The sequence below is a fragment of the Catharus ustulatus genome, chromosome 9 (assembly GCF_009819885.2).
Source record: "Catharus ustulatus isolate bCatUst1 chromosome 9, bCatUst1.pri.v2, whole genome shotgun sequence".
NCBI lineage: Eukaryota > Metazoa > Chordata > Aves > Passeriformes > Turdidae > Catharus > Catharus ustulatus.
In genome coordinates this window covers 18683204-18703990 of record NC_046229.1, presented here as the reverse complement: position 1 = coordinate 18703990, position 20787 = coordinate 18683204, and the positions used below count along the sequence as shown (strand labels likewise).

The window sequence follows — 20787 nt, the reverse complement described above, 5'->3', positions numbered from 1 at the left end:
GAGAGCTGGTCCCTCGTGACTGAGCAGGGAGGGTGCTGGAGGCAGAGCACCAGTCTGGTAGCTGTGCCAGGCACCCCAGAGCAGGGGAAGCCACTGCAGCCTGAAGTGACACAGCTGCAAGTGGCCAAAACCCATACCTGAACACAGAATGCTTCCTGCTCCAGGAAATAAAGGTCAGCACCACTCCTGACTGCATGTGCATGACCCAAGGCCTGGTTACGGTTGGGAATGTTATGCTGGAGTCCACCAGCCCCAGAGTGTGCAGTTTCTGGGCACTGCACCATCCTTAAGAACACATCTTCAGGGCAGGCCAGGAGGGCACTCCTAACTTACTTCATCTGCAGGAGTCAAATACAACAGGTCAAGCAGGGCTTTGATACAGTAAAGCACAACACAGGTGAACTTCAGATATCTCAATACAGAACTAATTATAGAAGCAGCCTTTCTTTAGTGAGTGTCTGCATTTTCCCTTTGGAATGTGCACAAGGTTAATCTTGGTTTGAGATGTTGGGTTACAAAATTCTGTTTCAGCCTGACTGGGATTGGGAACATGATGTCACTGCAGAATTCCCTGAAAGGGCTTGATTGGGATGATACTTCACTTTCCTGGCCTCCATGAACTCTCCATACCTTCCTGTACTTACAAAGAAAGCATATAAATGTATTTATTTATGCATATATACACATTTCTTTCAATATAGCCTGAACAATAGTTTTTCAGTTAAAACATCCTTCCTAAGGATTAAAAAAAAAACAATTTAAACCATTTTTCAAATTTAAATTGGAATTATAATTCTAATTCTAGTATCTTTGCATCATGTATCAAGAAACTCAAGCCTAAAGAAGAAAACTCAATTTATTTCCTTACATCTTACTGCTTGTAGAAATTAATTATTTTAATTTACTCTTCTAGGAATTAATTTTTTTAAATTTCCTTGCATTCCTCTAGTTAGCCAGACTCAGGATGAATATATTTTTTGTCATATGCTCTTACGCTGAGAACTGCTGTTTCAGTTAGATAACACTTGAATTTAGTCCTTGGGTTTTGGGTCTGTATTCACCTGAAAAATGACTAAGTATATATTCAAAGATGTGACACTATCAAACAAATACTCTATAGCAGGATTTTAGTTATAACGGACTAGAATCTCATATGACATGCAAAAGCTCATTTTCATAATTCTTACAGCTAAAAGCATGATCACCAAATACCAAAGTTTAAAAAGTATATTTATTTGATTATCCTTTTAGTTTGATGACAAAGTAGTCACATTTCATTAACAGTAGCACAGAAAAGAACAATTTTGAATACGTGGAAGATGGAAAGTAACAGGAGATAGCCAACACATGAAGTGGCTTGTAAGTTTCCCCAGATTTAGCAGCAACTACAATTTCCATGCTCTCAACATCACACTGTCAAAATCAACAAAGCAAACTTGTGCTTTTGAAGCTTCTGAAGTACTCCCTACAGTGATGCAGCCTTTCCATATTTAATGATGAGAAATACAAAATCCTCAGCGTAGCAAATTGCCAAATGCATAAACCAACAGCTACCAAAAAAATCCCAAAAACCCACCATCCCAAAATGATGCTCCTAATCTTTACGGTTTGAACAGAGCAGTTCCTTCATGAGTCAACTCACTTTTCATTTATCTTATAGATATATATATATATCTGAATCACTGTAAAGGTGAAAAAGGAATTAGCAAAGTAGATATGGGTAAGAGCATGGTTTTCCACTTAGGATTCTGGATATTTATTTTACCATGCACAACAGTTGTCTCTGAAGTGGAAACTATTTGGGATCATTAGAATTCTGAAGTTGGAAAGCTTCCCTAATTTTTCCCTAAATGGGAAGTGACTTTCCTGAAACATTAATAGGGGCTTTCCCATAAAAAAGATAAAGCAAAAGAAACCAAAGGTTCCAGGCCACTTTTAGAAAATGAAATGTACAGTGTAGTTCCCTGTTAAGGCTGGGCAATTTCAAGAAGGCAGCTTCCCCCATTTGAGAAGTTGCAATGTGCTATTCTCTTACTCCTTTCCATTCCCAAGTGTCTTGCACAGCACCTGAGACTTACTGAGTTGTGCAAACTTAAAGCTATTACAGTGGAAGACTAAAAGTTAGTTCCCCCTACTAAGCACAATGATCAATCTTTATGTCATGCATCACTCTTACAACACTCCTATCAGCCCTCTCCCTTGGCACTTCTGATACCCTTTCAGCCAGTTATGTACACACCTGTAACACATCTCACTATACTCACCTGTGTGACTGGGTAGTTACACCCCCTTGTGCAATTCTTTGTTATATAAAAAACCATGCTGTAATAAATATCATTAATGCAGCCAGGATGCCAAATACAGATGCACAGCAGGAGGTTCTTTAAATAAGGCGTAGCTCTGTCCTGAATGCATTACATGACACACATTACAGACATGAAAATACTGTAATAATGCATCTTCCTAGATCAGAAAACCACCTTGTAAATATTCAAATAAATAGCCATTAAATATCAATTTTATGTCCTTTTAGAAATGCTGTTTTAAAGGGATACCCATTTCCTGCTTCTAACATGTTCTTCTGCTCAAAGAAAAATTCCAGACTGAGGCAGGAGTATATTGTCCTTTTCTACAGGAGAAAGGAGAAAAGTAATATATCTTTAAAATACTCATACCACACTACACCTCCTTTAACTTATTAACTGATTAAGTTTTCTGAGGAAGTATGTATTTGAATAGGTAAAATGTCCATGTGAAAAAAAACACGTGGTTTAATGGTATAAATAAACCATGCAATTTGAAAGAGTCCAGATTTTTTACTCTTCGTTCATCACAGAGGTATCCAAATACTTTAAATATTTGAAATAATTTATGAAATTTCCAGTTTTCACTAATGAAGTAATACTCAAAACTCCAGTCAGAATCAGAATTGTAATGTATTTGGAGCAGCACTGAAGTAATGAACTGCAAAGAAGGCAAGCTTACACAGAATCTGCGACAAAGAAAGGCTTCTCAGTTCTTAAGAAAATTAAGATACGTGTTTTTGCCACTGTAACTTTATTATTCCATTTGAAACACCACAAAGCATTGGTGTACTTAACAAGACATTCCTCTGTCCTCCCTTCCCACCCCAAAAGAACAGTGGTGATGATGAAAGCAATGACAGCTGCAGTGAACTTCTGTCTCAAGTCCTGATATTCCCAAGTCCATTGTCTAGTGGAAAGCAGTAACTTTCAAGTACACACCACAGAGCAGTCAGGAAGTCCAGCGCCACCAGGCCACCTTCACTCTGTCCCAGACGGCCGAGAGCGAGTCCAGCGCGGGGCGCACGTCCAGGATGGTGAACTGGTAGTTCTTGTCCACCGCTCCGCCGTCGTAGTAATCGATCACGTAGCGCACCTCCTTCCCACAGCGGTCAACGATCCAGTCGTGGCGATCGAAGGGCAGCTCGTACCTGGGAAGGACAGGGAACAGCCCAGGGAGATGTTTTAATGGATGTTATCAACCTGGGAGAGGAAATCTAATTCAAGATTTATTTGTCCGTAAGATCCCACCAGTACTTCTATCTTCTGGCAATTCTAACTTGCAATTGCAGTTCTGAAACATCTCTAAATTTAATTCTACACTGTGTTTCCAGACACATTTCCCTAGCCTCCCATCTCACTGAAGACCTTCTTCCCTGCCCACGTACCCCATCCACGAACGTATTCTGGCTCTTGGTGAGTATTCCTTCGCTTTGCCTCCAAACCTCATCAGTGCCGGCCCACATGGACATTCCCTGTGCACACAATGAAAAAGGAAAACACTTTTTACCTTGTAACACAGTCTTATTTCCAGTATTTAAACCATTATGGTAATTTGTTTTAGTAACAGAGAAACCGAGTAGAAGAAAGCAACAGTAAAAAATTAATTACAAGTGATATAAACCAACTTTTTTTCTTTTCTTTAAAGCTTTCAAAAGTCACCCTGAAAAGTTCCTGCCAGCACTTACTACTGGTGCGATAAAGTATCTCTGATATGCTCCATTGTTCTAATTTGTCAACAAAGCAGTTCTCTGCAAATCTAATCCACAGATTGAACAGATTAAAGAATAGAAAACCATAATCCAAACTACAGGTAAAAACGATCACGGAATTTCAGAGAAAATATTATAATACTGAATACTTAACTAGTCTGTGTCTTGTAGGAACAGGGACTGTGCTGACTTAAAAAGTGACAGTTTGCTTTACACCAGTCATGCTAATCTAAATTTACAACCCATATCTTTGTCATAACAAATTGCCCATATGCAGCATTTCATAGGTACATACGTAGCATGTAGAGCTTCCCACTTCAAAATCTCCTTCCAAGCTTGCTCATTGTTTTGATTATGAATCTTAATAATGTTGGTCATGTCTTCACTTGTTATGTCATCATCTTTCCACCTCCACCTAAAAAATAAGAACTTGAAAACAGTTTAAAAATATTACAGCATAACCACTCCACCTTCCTCTGTTTATCTGATGAACTTTTGAATTGAGATTTAAGGTTGTATGCTAGACACAAGACAAGTATGCAAACTTCTGGCTCACCTGTTCAAGCATCTTGAGAACCACTTCATTTTCTGTGCAGAAGTGTGGTTATCCAATTTATCCAGAGATCCACTAATTCTACATAGCTAAATTAACAGCTTAACTGGATCAGAAAGTTATCAGAGGGTGCAAACATCACCACATCCACAGTATTCACAAAAATGCTTAGGAAAAATCCCACTTGCATTCCATATGCACAGAAGTCCTGTATTCAATACATTTTGCAAACACTTAGAAATACTTTTCATCTCTCTTGACACTGCACTATGCCTGTGTGCTTCCTTTTCCACTGGCTCAACTGGCATAACATTAACACATTTCAGTGTTTACAGACCCAAAAACTGTATGTTCCATTCAGGTTGCTTATGAACCATATTGACACATAGAACAAAGAATTACTATTGCTCCAACAGTAAACTACCTGTAAAGTTCACCTGTTTGAGAATGACAAATAAATCATTACAAAAACATTAGCACAGGAAGATTTTTGTCTTGCCTATAATAATTTTTTCTAAATACCAAAAATATTTACTTGCAAATTTCCCCATTTTTAGAAATTCTGCACAGTTAGATGTTCCCACATAGAACTTCTGCTGTCATTTTACAGCATAAGCATGAAACCAACTGAGTTTGAAAGTTGGCAATCATGCAAACTTTTGTCTATAATTGTGCATGGACTTACAAGGAAACTTTCTGAGCCAGCAGAAGTTGCTTGACATTTTTTACCATCCTCCTAATCACCAGAAGACACATGGCCTTTGAGACTAACCCTTTAAAACAAAGATGTTTACAAAAATAGTAATTTTTTAAAGGAGCTACTTTATTATTTACTGGCTAAAATCTACTAACTCTCAAAAAAAAAAGTAGTAACTGACAACACTAGTGCATGAATTCCAGGCTCACAACACATCTGATAATTCACAGAGTATTTACCCTTTTCTTAGCATAGCATTCCAGAACATTTGCTCTGAAGGGTAGACCCATTTCTTGTCAGAATGTGCTCTAGGAATGGAAGATTCTTCTCTAACAGTTGACAGTGGAAATGGTTGACCTGGGGATGGCTGCTGATTGGGAGGAGGCATCTAGAGAACAAGGAGAACAAACAACAAACTAGAGTATTAGCATTTTTTTTTAATTACAGCGTTTGAGAAAAATCAAAGCATAATCAATCAACTCCTACAAAGATCACTAAGTTCAGCCTTTATTTATAAAGTCCACCAAAATTATCTTCTGTCGCAGCAGAACTCTTTGCACAAGTTTGTCATCAGAAGACTACAGGAAAGCCCTAACACTAAACTTTAACTTTCAAAAGAGCAATGCTTTTTGTAAATCAGAAGAAATCCTGGAAATGCTAATCAAAACTCAACATTACATAGAAACTAAAACCCACCAATGTATCATAAAAACCATTTATGTAACTAATAAGTAGAGAGCAAAAGATATTTAAAACAGGAAAACCACCAGAGATGTACATTTTAATACAATGTTAAATAAGATGTAATTTGTTTTTAAATAAAAATTTGCAAAAAAAAAAGAGAAAAAGCAATCTTAAAAAAAAAGTTATTTCCTAGTTTTCAGCTTACATAGTAACATTATTTTTATTTTTGGGTACAATACTTCAGAAGAAACAAGACTAAAGAAAACATACAAAGTAAGCAAAAGTTACCATATTGCTGGGATCTATGTCATCTTTCATTTGAGATGCACCAGACTTCACAGGACATGCTACAAACTCGTAAGCTCTTTCCTGATGTGCAGGAACATCATCTGTGTTCTCAGTTCTGTGATCAGCAGTCTTCATGTGCATTGGACAACCTTAAACACAACAGTAGTATACATTTTGCTACAAGATGAAAACTAATCAATACATGAAATGGAAAAAGTTCATTGAATGCTCCTGTAAATGCAAATGGGTATTTCACTCTTTCTTCTGAGCTTTTCAACAGTTTTAACTGCTCTCTTTCCTGCATTTCAGGACCCAAAATTAGATAAGATCTGAGTTTCCTGTGTAGTCTTTGAATGCTCATCTCCTACCCCCATGTTAGTCCCAATACTGAACTGTCTGTACTTAAAATTTCCTCGGGGAAGTCTACCCAATGCATTCACTGTGTCAACAGAAGAGGTGATGTCCCTCTCCAGGCATTCATGTCATCCCACCTTTCTGCTGCCCTTTTCCAGATGCACGGTTTTCAGTGACAACCAGTCAGGCAGTCACCGTCTGTAGGGAATCCCTGAGTCTGTACCACACCATGGAACAGATCTGAAATGGGACAACTGGGAGTGACCCAAAAGTTCTACAGTAAGCATCTACTGTCTCTACAAACAACGCAGCTTGCACTGTGTTCTGGTGATCAACTGACTTTAAGGAAAATTTACTTGAGAGTGACTTTTGTTAAACAAAAAACTCAAGTTCATTTGAAGAATTTCTCCCTTCTTCCCCCCGGTAGATTTTTCAGTCTGGTTTCCGTGTAGAGTTTAGCTCAGTTAGGTTTCAAGAATGATTACCGTTCATTTTTTCCTGATGCATGGGACATTCTGAAGGTGCAGACGCTGTCTGATATTGCCTGGATGAATTTGGTGACTGCTCTGCAGCAGCCGGGGCGGATGCGGACAAACCCATGGCCCCTGCACACCGGGCCTTTTAAGATCAAATTTCTAAAGAAAAAGAAAGCAAGCAAAACTACACTGGTTATTTATTAAGGTGAACGCCAAGTGCAGGAGCAATGCTGCACCGTAAGTTCAAAAATTAATTGAAAAATCGATTTAAGTAACAAGCTTCCAGCCCAAACAAAGCAACAAGCCCCTAGCTCGGCTGGCCCGAGCTCCTGCCCAGCCGCTCCTCACGGTCCCCTGCGGGCTGTGCCCGCACGCCGTGAAGGACAGCGGCTCCCGGGGCGCCCGGCCCGGCCCCCGCCGTGACCGACCCGCAAGGTCAGGGCAGGCCCGGCGCCCTGCGCGGCCCGCCGGCACCGCCGCCTCCCGGCCCGCCTGCCGAGCCCGGAGCGGCCGCTGACCCAGCGCACCCGCACACCCTCCGCACCCTCCTCCTCCTCCTCCTCACCTCGCCCGGCCCGGCCAGCCCCGGCCCGCGCCTCCGCGGCGGCCCCAGCGCCTCGCGAGAACACGGCCCCGCCGCACGCCTGCGCCCGCCGCCGAGGGGCGGGCACGGGGCCGGGTCCCGCCCGCTGCTAGGGCTGCGGGAGCTGGGAACGGGAACGGGCCGGCTGCCGCCCGCCGCCGGGGCTGCGGGAGCTGGGAACGGGCCCGGCCGGGTTCTGCCCGCCGCCGGAGCTGAGGGAGCTGCGAACGGGCACGGGCCGGGTTCTGCCCGCCGCCGGGGCTGCGGGAGCTGCGAACGGGCACGGGCCGGGTTCTGCCCGCCGCCGGGGCTGCGGGAGCTGCGAACGGGCACGGGCCGGGTTCTGCCCGCCGCCTGGACTCCGGGAGCGGGCACGGGCCGGGTCCCCGCCGGCCCCAGGTCCCCGCCCTCGCTCAGCTCACGGCTGCCCAGGCCCGGCAGCCCGAGGGAGCCCGGCAGGGAACAGCTAGAGCTGCGCTAGGGAGAGCCGCGTGTGCTCGTTCCTCGTGGTGTGGGCTTGTTTGTGAAATCATTATCCCTTACAACCGCAAATAATTGCTTAAGTACAGAAGGAACCCACAACGTACTAGCAGCACGCATCGATACCCTAAAGGGGTATCCTTTTTAGTATTAAACTTGTGGAGATAATAAAGTTATTTAAGGTTAATTTTAAACATCAACCAGTCAAGACAAGTACCACAGCTCTTTTTCCTAAGACTGCTGCCTTATTTCCAAGTCAGAAGATGCAGTTTACCTGTATGTGTGAAGTACCGTCCATCACACACAGAAGACAGAGCTCGAAGTGCATCAGAGCACAGAACACTTCATACCTTCATCACATCCTTCCTGACCAAGTGAAAAGACCTGGCTATGCAGTAACCACTGTCACAGTAGGTACAAACCTCACAGGACCATCTCAATGTTCATCCCACCACGTGGACTCTAAAGAGGCTGTCAAGTGCAAAAAGCAGGTGTGCAGCCAAGAAACATCCATTATAAATGTATGAAATTTAAAACTTACTAACAAAACAACCACAGGTTTTCTTCCCAAATACTCAATTTCATTGTAACAATTAAAAATAAAACTAACGTGGAAATGAATTCAATCTTCAAGTGACACTTCAAGTGCCATTCCAGTATCTTAGGATGAAGAAAATCCAAATTCCTATGTGGGAGAAGGGTGTATGTACATACAAAACTTAGTGATTTCTTTCAAAAAAGACAAATTCTAAACCACACTGATACAGTTCTAAGCAGCAGTATTTCAAAATATATAACGACCTGAATTCTTAAAGCTTTACGTATTCTTCTCAAGGGTGCTCTTAAGATAATTTTTACATTCCATCTTTCAAAGTAGGATCTTTCTTATTAACAAGGACATTGCCTTTCAGGTGAACATGAAATAAAAATATATGTATAAAACAATACCAAATATTCCTCCCTTCAGTCATTTTTGCCCTTTTATAGTCTTGATTACTTAAAAGGAAATTGTTTTCTACCCTTTCTGCATGCAGGAATTATTAGCACAGCATATTGAGAACCTTAAGATAGAAACTTAGCATCACGTCAGTAACTGAATCTCTACTATATGCCGTAGAAAACATTCTGATTGCCTCCATCATTTCCCAATTTAGGTGTATTTGGCTTTGCTGCAGTATCTAAGACTGCACTCACAGTAACAGCTGTGTGAGCAGCACTAAACAATCATTTAAAGTCTTCACTTGCTACACGAGCAGAACCACAGAACATTTTGGGTTAGAAGGGACCTTAAAGATTCTCTGATTCCAACCACTCTGCCATAGGCAGAGACATCTTCCCTATGAAAGGCATGAGAAGGAGGTGTCTTTACAAACAAACTGCGGGCCTGGTGGTAGGCAAGGTCAGATACAGAGAGGTGAAAGAAGCAATGGGGGGAACCATAAATTCCATAGGAATTCCACTAATTGACACAGACTGCTACTCATTCAAGACTGTTTAGAGAAAAAGAGATACAAGGAAAAAGAAAAACCGGGAAGGGGTCTTTGGTGTTTTGGGGAGTCTGTACCTCTCAAGTACCTCAGCCAATGGGGAAAGACAGAGGGAAATGCGGCCGGGAAATTAGGATTAAAAGGAGGCTGCATCCCCTAAAAATTTTGAGACTCCATGGGGAATGCCCCATGACCTCTCCCTTTATTTGAATAAAGTTACAGGACTCCTCTGTCTCCTTTCTGGAGGCCTCTGGTCTTTGTGGATTAATTTTCCTGACACCTACACCAGGTAGCTCAAAGCTTTATCCAACCTGGCCTTGAACAGGGGCATCCACAGCTTCTCTGGGCAGCCTGTTCCAGTGCCTCACCACTCTCACAGGAATTTCTTCCTAACATTCAATCTAAACCTGCCCTCCCCCTTGTCCAATCACTACATGCCTCTGTAAAAATTCCCTCTGGCTCTCTTGTAGCCTCTCTGCATACTGGAAGGCGCTCTAGAGTGTCCACAGAGCCTTCTCTTCTCCAGGCTGAACAACCGCAAGTCACCCATCCTGTCTTCACTTAACAGCACTGTTTAAGAAGATCCTCTCACAAAAGTTTTCAGCAAGAACACAAAGAGTAATAAAAAAAAAATTGGGGAGGGAATTAAAAGCAACTGCACATCTGAACAGACAAAGAAGTGAATACACAAAATACTTTCTATATCCTACATCTTAGGGAGAGATAATGTTCCTCACACTTTAAGCAAGATTTGTTGAATGCATCAGTTTAAGAATGGCTCACTGAAAGGCATCCCTTGTTCCCAGCCATGCTCAGTCTTCCTTTCCACCATTCAGAGTTAAAAACTGCCTAGTGCCAATACAAAAGCCTCCTACCAAGCCCCATTGTCCTTCCTCAAGCAGTTGGAAATCTGACCTATATAGGATCTGACCCCAAAGAATGTCTGTTCCCAGAAACTCCCACTCACTTGCTAACAGACCAACTAGTTAATGAGTAGTTCACTAGCTAGCAGTGTAAAAATAGTACCTTAAGTATGTAATTTACAAATGCAACTAAATACTCTGCAAAAGATGAAAGGAAAAAAAAGTAAAAGCACTGGACTGCTTTGTGTTTTCTTCTTGTAATTTAACCATTGCTTAGCACGTAAGAAAGCACAAAGAAACATGAGTAACTCCTGTGCTTGGAAGCCAGTGGTTAGGATATAAAAGAGCAGCAATCTCTAAGGATGCTCAAAGACACCTGTAGGCTTTACCACACAATTCATGCTTCCAAGCACATATAGAACCTAGGAATTGCCAGACTGAGGAATTTAATTGCCCATCTTCGTTTTCAGTAAGGGACTGTCTAGTGCATCATATTTATAATATGCTGACAACAGCAGCTTTTTATCCCCAGAGCCTTCAGACAACTGTCCAGCCTATGCCCTGACACATGTGGTTTTACAAGACAATGCAATATAATTATATTATCCAATCCAAAAGTTCTTCCCCAATATACAACAAAAATTTATAGTTTAACTTACATTCCCGGCCCCAGTGATGTCCTACATAGAATTTCAGCATTCAAAATTCCAGTTATCTGAGCAACAGTAGGGCTCAGACCTCATACACCTTCTTCAATTCAAAATAAGTAAGAGATACAGCATGAAATCTCAATATACCATAAAAGCCAGTTGTTTCAGAATTGAACCCCCCGCAAACTGTTCTTTCATGATGAACTCATTATAGGTACAGAAGCTCTTACCATATTAAGAAAGAAAAATTCACAAAATAAGAAACTGTGTTCCTTTTCTTTATTATGATGTACCAATACCTTGCATACAACATGCAATTTATTGCTTATTGACATTATTGCATATATCAAAGGGAAAAAAAAAAATCAGCCAATATAAATTTATGCAAGCTCCTAAACTGTTCAAACAAAATACAGAAATGCTTTACAATATCACTGAAATGCTATCAAATAATTCAGATTCTTTCTTATAATAAAAAGTAAATTTAAACCCATAATACTTAATTCACCTTACTATGATGGATTACTTTTATCACCAATCTCCAGAATTGTTATATTGCATTTCTAGGTTCTTGTGCCACGATAAGGATTGCTACTCCAATCAGGTCACATTACTAGTTGAATTTAATAATGTAATCCTGACATTTTGTGACAGTATTAGAATTTGCTTCAAACCAGATTGTCAAGATTTACCAGAAATCAGTCTAGCAGAATCTACAGTTTTTGTCCTTGCTCTGCACATAAGTTAGATAAACTCAAGTTTCTTCTTAGAAAGAAGATTACATGAACATTTCAAATTACAGGCCCCATTACTTATGCCTAACTTGTAACTCATTTGTTCCAAACAGGTTTTCTAATTTGATTTTATAACAGGTTAGCTGTGCTTATTCTACATAAATAGGTATCTGTCAATACTGAAAACACTGTTTGGTAAATGCATGCTAGAAACAAATCCAGGACATTTGGATGTGTGCATATTAAGTGTGCAAATTATATAGGCGAGCTCATGATTAGCCCTTTTCCTCCCTTCCACCTATGATTTGATGGATTTTTCTCGTGAAACTGGAATAAGATTACTATAAACAAAACCACATTGCATTCAAAATTTTGTATTTTGTATTACAGCTTAGTATTCATATTTAAATGTTGCTTTCAAACCTAGCAAAATTTTAAAAATATCAAAATTTAAAAACTTATAAGACAATTTACATGCAACATGTTCCATTTGGGTGCAGATTTTCATATACTTAAATATTTATAGGCTCATAAAAGCATGTCCTGTCCACAAGACAAGTACAATGTTTGACATCCCACACACAGATTAAAAATAAAGATACAATACAGAGTATTTTATTTGCTTTTGTATTTTCAATTTCAGTAAGTAGGAAGTTATAAATAGCACACAATCATTATGTGGTTGATACCAAGCCATGCTGATCTCTTCATACTTCACTCTCTTAAAGACATTTCTTTTACTTACAACTAGGCTAAAAAATGTGTATACCTCATATTAAACAGATGCCCTCTCAGTACAAGACATCACACAATGAAACCGTTCTCAGAAGAAATTTTGCCAAAATATTTCTTACACCAAACAATATGATTTATTCTTCATAGCTACCTTCCATTCTTTACTGAGCTATAAAGTGCTTGGTTATTATAAATAGAACAAGACTTTCAAAGGAGGTAGCTAGTAGTAGGAATTTTTATGGATAAGAAACCTTACCAAGTGTTACCATCTAAAAGTTTGGCTTGATGCTTTATCCCAGATCTCTAAAAAACCCAGGCAGCACATATTTCATCTTCTGTGCCATAAAAACAACTTTCAAGCTGCTTTCAGAAAATCCTAAGAATTTCACCTGTCTAACAGATTCTATCCAGGTTTGGATGAATGTTAAAAGTTCATAAATACTATCACTATTTCCATCTGACTAACATCAATCAGGGTATCAGCAGTGAAGTACTGTCCTTTTTCTGCCTGTATTCCATAGACAGAGAAATGTGACCAGGAACAAACGTTCCCTGGTGGAGTTCCTTGCAGCCAGATAACGCTGTTGTACACTAGGCTATTAATATGTGAAAGGGGCTTGCAATACTTTTCAAAGTCTTCTTTGCACTTTTTCATCTGAAAATTCTAGTCCATTTCTATTTGCTGTATTCTTGGCTTTCAGCAGCAGCCAACACTGCACCAGACCCTAAGCTGGAGTAATTGTCAAACAGCCCTTTATTTTCCTCTGAATGGCTCAGCAGAAGCATCACAAAACAATTTTTCAAACTTCTCTATTGAATGTCTTTTACAGAAAGCTTGTACATAAATATGCTTAAACACACTCAAGGCCATGAGAAAAAATCCTCTTCATACAGTAATCAACAACTGGTATTCCATTTTATACAGCTTGAAAATTTTAAAGAATAAAATTTCACTTTCCATGACGAACAGAGACAAAAACACTTAAACCTTTGTGCTACGTATCAGTCTGCTGTTGTCCCAACCACAGCAGTAGGAAGACATCTGGATCTCTGTGTGTACTCAAAGTCTCCTCCTCCTCTCCTCCTCTTTAAACCTGCCTGAAAGCTTTTACCCCTTAGGTTGTTAGTTCTGCAATATGAGTAACCTTCTCCCACAATATTTTAAGTAATATTTTAAAGTAAAGATGGAGGTCATTCTCTTCAAAACACTGCAACTGATTTAACTCTTAAAACTTTAGTACAAAATTTGGAATTGTTAAGAATTTACATATCAAGTCAGCTTCCTTCATTTTCCTATGCATATATGTCATTATTCAATGGGTTATATTTTTAAGCAGTTATTAAATTATGGAGCTCACTCAAGATAACATGTACTTAGAGGTAGAGTAGGCTTCAGAGCTGTAATTCTTACCACTGAAGAATTCACACAGATAACCCATACAGCATCCCTGTTGTGTGAGACTCTCCACTGAAATCCACTGGAACACTCTGAGAAAATAAGTATTTGAAGTATTCTTCCTCTCTCTGCAAGCACCGATTCCACAAATCAGTTACAGAACACCTGACCTACCATTCTCCTGTAGAGTTCTGAAAGTGGTATTTACTCATCTTTTGATGAAAAATTAAAGCCATAAAAAAGGGAAACTTGCATTTCTACATACAGCCTAACCAGTACAAATAGTCTCTCCCATGATCAGCAAGTTAATTTTATATCATCTGGTATTGAAGAATGGAAAAGAAAACAAGCTATTTTTCACAAGAGTCACTCCTTCCATTTGATATGCCCACAGAAAAGACACCTGGTGACATGCCAAGAGTCTGCTTTTACAATGCATCTGTTAAAAATAGAAGTTTTAAGCCACTAATAAGATATTACATTCAAAAGCATTTGTTATGATGCTAATTATCATGCATTTACTTTTTTGCATAAAAAAGCAAAGACACAAGCTTACAACATTAAGTTTTATCAATATTTCACCATATTTTAAAAAATAATAAAGTGCAATTAAAAAATTAGTGCCAAAGCTATCTAATTTGCTGTATTATAAGCTTTTAATGGCAGGTAAAAAGTGCCCTATGTACTACTGTATTCAGTACATCACAACTTTGCTGCCTGTTCACTAAAGTCTTTGCCGAAACCACAACTGTTAATAGCTTTTTTTCATAAGAAAATTTTCTTCTGATGTATCAGGACTGTAATAACTTTTTCTAAATTATAAAATATAAAGCTAATGCATTGCAAAATAGATTTTTAATTTTGTGCAGCAATCCAAAATACTAGCTGTTCTAAAAGAATTATCCCATTGCCCTTCAATCCTGGATTGTTGGCCAAAGTGTAGTATGCAGAGTTTTGGATTGTTTTTTGTTTCTAAATCTAGTTCTAACATCAATTTTAGCTTGACATTCCCCCCACCCCCCCATCAAACACAAGTCTATCTAGAAGTAAAAGTAGTAGATCATTTTAATGAATGGCCTCTACTGAGAACAAAATATTTAAAATTAAAATCAATGTAAGAAATTATAAATTTCAGAACTTTTCATGAATTATCACCCTAAGAGTTGCTCCAAAGCATCTTCTCAATCTTTTCATCCTACTTCCCTAAAAAGAAAAGCAGACTTCTATTTTATAACATACTTTGCCGAAACGTTTGAATTTACTCAATTTTAGAAAGGAACAAGTTTTTACAAAACTATTATTCACAGGGATCTAGTAATTTTAAAAGCAAGAAGTATTTCATATACACCTTTAAATCAAAGGTGATAGAAACACAGCCCTTTTACAATTTTGCATTAGGTACACAGAAATCACATTTTTAAAAATCCAGGTTCTGCAAATGTGCATAAAAGAGTCTATTGCTTTGAGCAAAGCAAGCCCCAGCACTGACTCTCCAAGACCGTGGATTCAGTGGCACCCAAATGAGGCTCACTCAGATCCTACAGCGCAACAGATTAATTGCTAACTCTCCCAAGGTATAAACACATCTTTTGCCCATAGGCTGTGAAGTATTAATAACCTCAGGATCCAAAAAACACAAGTACTTACAATCCTTGCTATCTCCTTTAACAAGGCAGGATTGGGAAACTTTTAGAAAAAAGCCTGCCAAGCTGAGCAATGGAACGAGGCTTCCAAAAGTGCATCCTACACAAGTCCAAACAATACTCCCTGACAGCATTTTAACTGGGGAACTAAACTCCTTGCAGCTGCCTTGGTTAAAGCATTCCAACCTATGCAGCCCTCTTAGGTCTCACATGCAATTTCTGGAAGAGGGGAAGGGCAAGTCCCTCACCAGGGAGGCCAGCACGAGGCACTCACACTCTGACTATGGAGAGGAGGGCTCATGTCACCAGCTTTGTCACCCAGCTTTGTCAGAGGGAACAGGACTAATCACCCAACACGGGGTAAATATGTTTTCTGTTTAAAAATAAACTGCTTTAACAGATTGCTACAATAATTGGGATCTGTGCTGAAGTGTCAGGGGAAAATGGACACTTTTAGCACACCTATACTAAGGAAAAAAACCACAATTCTGGTTAAAAGAAGCAAATCGAAACAAATTTACACATACATATAGCTCTCAAAATAATTTTAAATAAACATAACTCAGAATTTCCTGAAATTGTATTACAAATGAGATTTAGGACTATTCCTAGATGGTGAGATTCTTCTCTGATAACCTCCAAGCCTTCAAGTTCACACACAAAATAACTGAGTATATATTGACAAATGTGTGGTTTAAAACAAAAATAAAATTTGTGTCTACAGAGGTCAACTGTTCCTTCTACAGAATTACCATACAGCTTTAGAGTTTGGCACAGTTAATTCAAGAGTGTTCTTAGTCACACCTCAGACTTCTGACTTGATTAACAAGGAAAATGTGACAAAAACCCTCAACGCTTCATATCAAATAGGTAATTTTCATGGTAAAAGAAAAAAGTATTACTTGCACATCACACATACAGAAGATTTTTATATCTTTGCAATTAAACTTTGAATCCAAATAGCCAATGGTTAAAAATACTCTGAGAAGAACTGCAGCACTTCTCAAAGGTAGGAGCAGCAAAGGAAAAAGCACTTCAGTAAGAACTATGCCATTTCCACACATCATCTACCCTATTAACTTACAAAAAAAGATCCATGGGGAATTTAGATGTACTATTGCATGTAACCTAGCACAGCAAATGGGAATCCTTCCCATCAAAGTGAGAATTTTACCAGCTTTTAAGATATCATGTGGTCTTATAATACAGCATTTTAGATAAAATTATTTCATAAATTTCCCAAAATGGTTTGCATTCATATAAGGCAGAACAAAAAGCAGTAAAAGACTTCATAGAATCAAAGCCAAATTTTTAGCTTTTCTTGCAAAAATTAAAAAGTTGTCAAGAATGAAATCTTGATTGTTTTTCCTAGAAGAAAACATAGAAACGTGCCTGGAAAATTGCACCATATCAGGAGTTTGGGGAATTTTTCATTTTCTAAAAAAACAGATATGTCAGTATTCACTGGATTTATAAAACATTTTAATCAGAGAAACCTGAGAGAAACACTTTGAACACACTGGTGGACAATAAGCAAGTAACCAGTCTGCTCCTTTCTAATTTCTGATGCTTGGAACAGGCATGTGGAACTCATCTGAGTGAGCTTTTGTTCTTATTCCTCACTGGACAGGATCCGCAAAGCGTGGCCCTGGGCGTGCAGGCAGTGTGGCTAGGGAAAGAGTAAGGTCAGTACAGAGGTAATACCTTGTTTCCACAATAGGAGCATTCCATGGCAGAAATGTGCACTGTTTCAGTGAACCCAAATTATTTTCATAGCAGAAATTTCACTTTATGTATAATTTCTAGGCAGATTTTCCATTTCTGTGAGTTTTCGCTTCCTCCCGTCCAATAAGACAAATGACCTTGCAGCATCCTTTTGCAATTTTGACCATCCACATCACATTCATAATATCCAAGACAACACTTGAGATAATCCAGGCGCTCTGGGCTGCAAATCCTAATCTCTGGAAACCTTCTGTTCCAAATGAAGAAATGACATGGCTGTAATATACAGGCATGACGGCAATCCTCACCACGAAGAACACAACTGTCATCAGCACACCATTGACGATGTTGGCCTTTGAAGATCTGGGATATCCCAGTACTTCAAAAAACCACCTGCAAAAGAAGTGTTCACAAATACCAGGCAGACTTGAAGCCATCTCATTAAAAATTATTTTACTTCATGTTCATTTTTAATTCACCATGTATTAATTGTTTCTACCTTTATAATTTCTAAAGTATTGCACTTTGCCTTGGCTTAGTTACAAATCCTTCTGCTTGGCTGCACTTTTTCCCCACCACTTAAGCAGTGTATGACATCCAGTATACTGCAGAATAACAGACAGAAAAATCTTGATATGATTTGTGACCCAGCTGACAACCCGTGTGCATTTCAGTGACTATTGTGTAATATACAACAATAAATTATCTTTTAAAATCATAACGACATATTTATTACTTGCTATTATAGTTTATACCAACAGCAGCTAAAATTCTTTGTCTCACTGAAAGCAACTCTAAAATTTCATTTGGATTTGGTAATCCAGATAGAGCTCTAATTTCTTGTAATTGGGATTTTCTGACTGCTTCTGTTTAGCCAAAAACCAGAACATTTTCAGAACTAGACATTGTGAACTCTTGATCATGTCACAACTTGGAATGTTATCCAATGAAAAAGACAAATCTAAAAACTGCCTCTGCATCTACTGCTGGCTCATAAATGGTCTTTGAAAATAATTTTTGCATATTTATTCCTAGATATAGTAAACAAGCATAACTTATTTATTGCTTAGCATACAGAACCTGAAGGTTGAAAAGGAACAATAAAATCCTCTAATCCCCTGTCATTCACACTTAAACCAGAATAAACGAGTAAAATTTGTGCGGCAATGGCAGCCAGGACCAGAGCAAAATAACTTAAATCACTGCACTCATAATGGGGGATGACGAAGACAATGAAATAATCAGTTTTTCTTCAATAAGATACAAGGCTAAAATTATTTAACAAAAAGCAGTTTTAAACCTGTTTTAAAAGTAATTTTTAATTTAATTACCTACAGATTACAACCTAGGTAATTATAATTACACTAAGAAGATTTTTCCAGATACCCAGCTCTAACAGAAATATTCTAGAAATTCATTAAGCATGCAAGCAGGACAATTAAATCCAGGCACTGAAGGTGGCAGTCCAGCCCAGAAGCAGGATGCCTCACCACAGAAACACTTAATGACACGATGACGAGAAAGACCTGGTATGTTTGGGTCAGATCAACAACCAAAGCCTTTACTTTTAATGATATATACAATGCAGAATCAAAAAGTAATGTAAAAAATGGGTTTCAACCATACTGCAATGTGCCAGTATAGGTAATTGGACATCTGTTTAGCAACTTCCCTTTCTCAGCAAATTAAAAAATAAAAGTCTGTAAATAACACTTACCATTACAATTTTACCCACGCAGTCCAGAATTAATTGCATAAATGCTAATACTAACATTGAAAGATCTAAGTGCTTGGCATGGAGACAACCTCCAATTAGAGATCCCTAACAACACAGACAGGAAATACACAGACAGTTCTAAGATTAGAATATCTTTTTATATTTTAATAGGAGCTCTTTTGGTAGACTAAGAATGCAAACAAGAAACATAATGTAAGTCTTTATCATTATCCACTACTTACTTTCTTATGGGTCTGATTCATTTCAAATTTAATGGAAAAAAAATCATGCACTAATGAGATGACATCCCTTATTATCCCCTTTATTATCTTCTGCAGCAATTTCTGCTTTTTTGAGAGAATGCTAAATGTCAGTATTCAAAGACCCATAATCTCACCATAGGCATTTTAAAAGTGTAACATAAATTACTTTTAATAGCCTGATGCACCACAATTCTTTCTAATGCCACAGTCTGAAAGGTGAGCATGAGTGTAGGAATCCCCCTGAACCCAGGATGACATCTTGGTAGAAGCTGGGACAAAAGCCATTCACTAGGACATAAATATCAATAGAAACCCTTTTTCTTCATTAAGTTTGATGAAGTGTTTGTTTAGTCTTTAGTTTCTCTGTGTACACAGAGCACAGGCTACAACAGACTGATATCTCCCACTCACTGCACTGGGGCAGAGGGCAGCAGCCTCTGGAGAACTCCATTATCCCACCCTGTCCTCCTGTAAGTTCCAGCTTACCAAACAAACGTTCAAAAGGAACCACAGCACAATCTTTTTTATTCCTAAGAGCTCTGAGGAATGCTACAGTATCATAAAACACTTCAGAGATTACAGTCACAATGCAGAAATGGGCAATAGCCTGGCTGCAGGAGGAATAGTTCCTATTTGCCTTATCCTTTGTCTACCAGACATCTGGCAAAGAAAACAGATGTCACACATGCAGAAGCAGTAAAGCAGAAATACACCCCAAAACGCATGGTTAAGAAAAAGGCATCTGAAACACTGAAAGTTCTCATCCTACCTTGCAAAAAATTGGAGGAAGAGAAGACTGCAGCCCTGCTTTGTAGCAAAGCCCCTCACCTGAGGTGAGGTCTTTCTGGGGCAAATCCCACCCCCAGTTGTGTCCTGGTGGCTACAGAGTAAGGAGAGAGGCCACCCTCCCCACAGCACCAAGCTCCAACAACAGCTCTCCCCTTGCTGCAGTATGTGGCATTATCAGCCTCCTTTTCTGATACAGCAGCAAATCAGGCAAAAACACTTGAACCAGCAGCCAGGGCAGGCTTTGACTCTGAGCTCTGCAGGATAAGTTTCTGCCCCTTTCTTTAATCACAGGTGTGAAGATCAATCACGTCAGAGATATTCATGTGCTCAAAATAACTTGCAGAACTATTTTTTAAATCAAAGAATATACATGTATATTATTCTAGATATTCATATGCATATATTAATATTGATCTACATGCATGGAATATTGGAAAACAAACTTCAAATTATACAGTGCAGTGCAATTCCATTCTAGGTTTCTGATGACAATATTATCTCACTTCTTTTCCTCATCCATGACACCAAGAAAAAATATCCATATTGAAGATGACTTTATTATAAAAATTAAATGAATATACAAAAGTTAATAAAGAATATTTTATTGGTGAATTTTTTGTTTGGTATTTTCATAAAGAAGTTGGCATTTCAAACC

The 20787-nt window shown here is 38.9% G+C and overlaps 2 protein-coding genes across 5 annotated transcripts in view; both read right to left on the bottom strand.

Annotated features, from left to right (window-relative positions):
* Nucleotides 1-1213: 1213 nt before the first annotated feature.
* Nucleotides 1214-20787, bottom strand: part of LOC116999918 (holocytochrome c-type synthase) — a 19832-nt gene continuing 258 nt past the window's right edge. The window contains exons 1-7 of one of the 2 annotated variants that reach the window (XM_033067041.2): nucleotides 7633-7720; nucleotides 7077-7226; nucleotides 6238-6386; nucleotides 5505-5653; nucleotides 4311-4430; nucleotides 3692-3778; nucleotides 1214-3454 (exon numbers count right to left, since the gene is read on the bottom strand). In XM_033067041.2, coding sequence (XP_032922932.1) covers nucleotides 3256-3454; nucleotides 3692-3778; nucleotides 4311-4430; nucleotides 5505-5653; nucleotides 6238-6386; nucleotides 7077-7191 — 819 coding nt within the window. In that variant the 5' untranslated portion in view covers nucleotides 7192-7226; nucleotides 7633-7720 and the 3' untranslated portion in view covers nucleotides 1214-3255. Of the gene's footprint in view, nucleotides 3455-3691; nucleotides 3779-4310; nucleotides 4431-5504; nucleotides 5654-6237; nucleotides 6387-7076; nucleotides 7227-7632; nucleotides 7721-20787 lie in introns of those variants that run through there. The other variant, XM_033067043.2, reaches the window with a different exon arrangement.
* Nucleotides 16126-20787, bottom strand: part of TLCD4 (TLC domain containing 4) — a 21486-nt gene continuing 16824 nt past the window's right edge. For all 3 annotated transcript variants that reach the window (XM_033067045.1, XM_033067048.1, XM_033067046.2), the window contains exon 7: nucleotides 16126-17756. In XM_033067045.1, coding sequence (XP_032922936.1) covers nucleotides 17441-17756 — 316 coding nt within the window. In that variant the 3' untranslated portion in view covers nucleotides 16126-17440. The remainder of the gene's footprint in view (nucleotides 17757-20787) is intronic.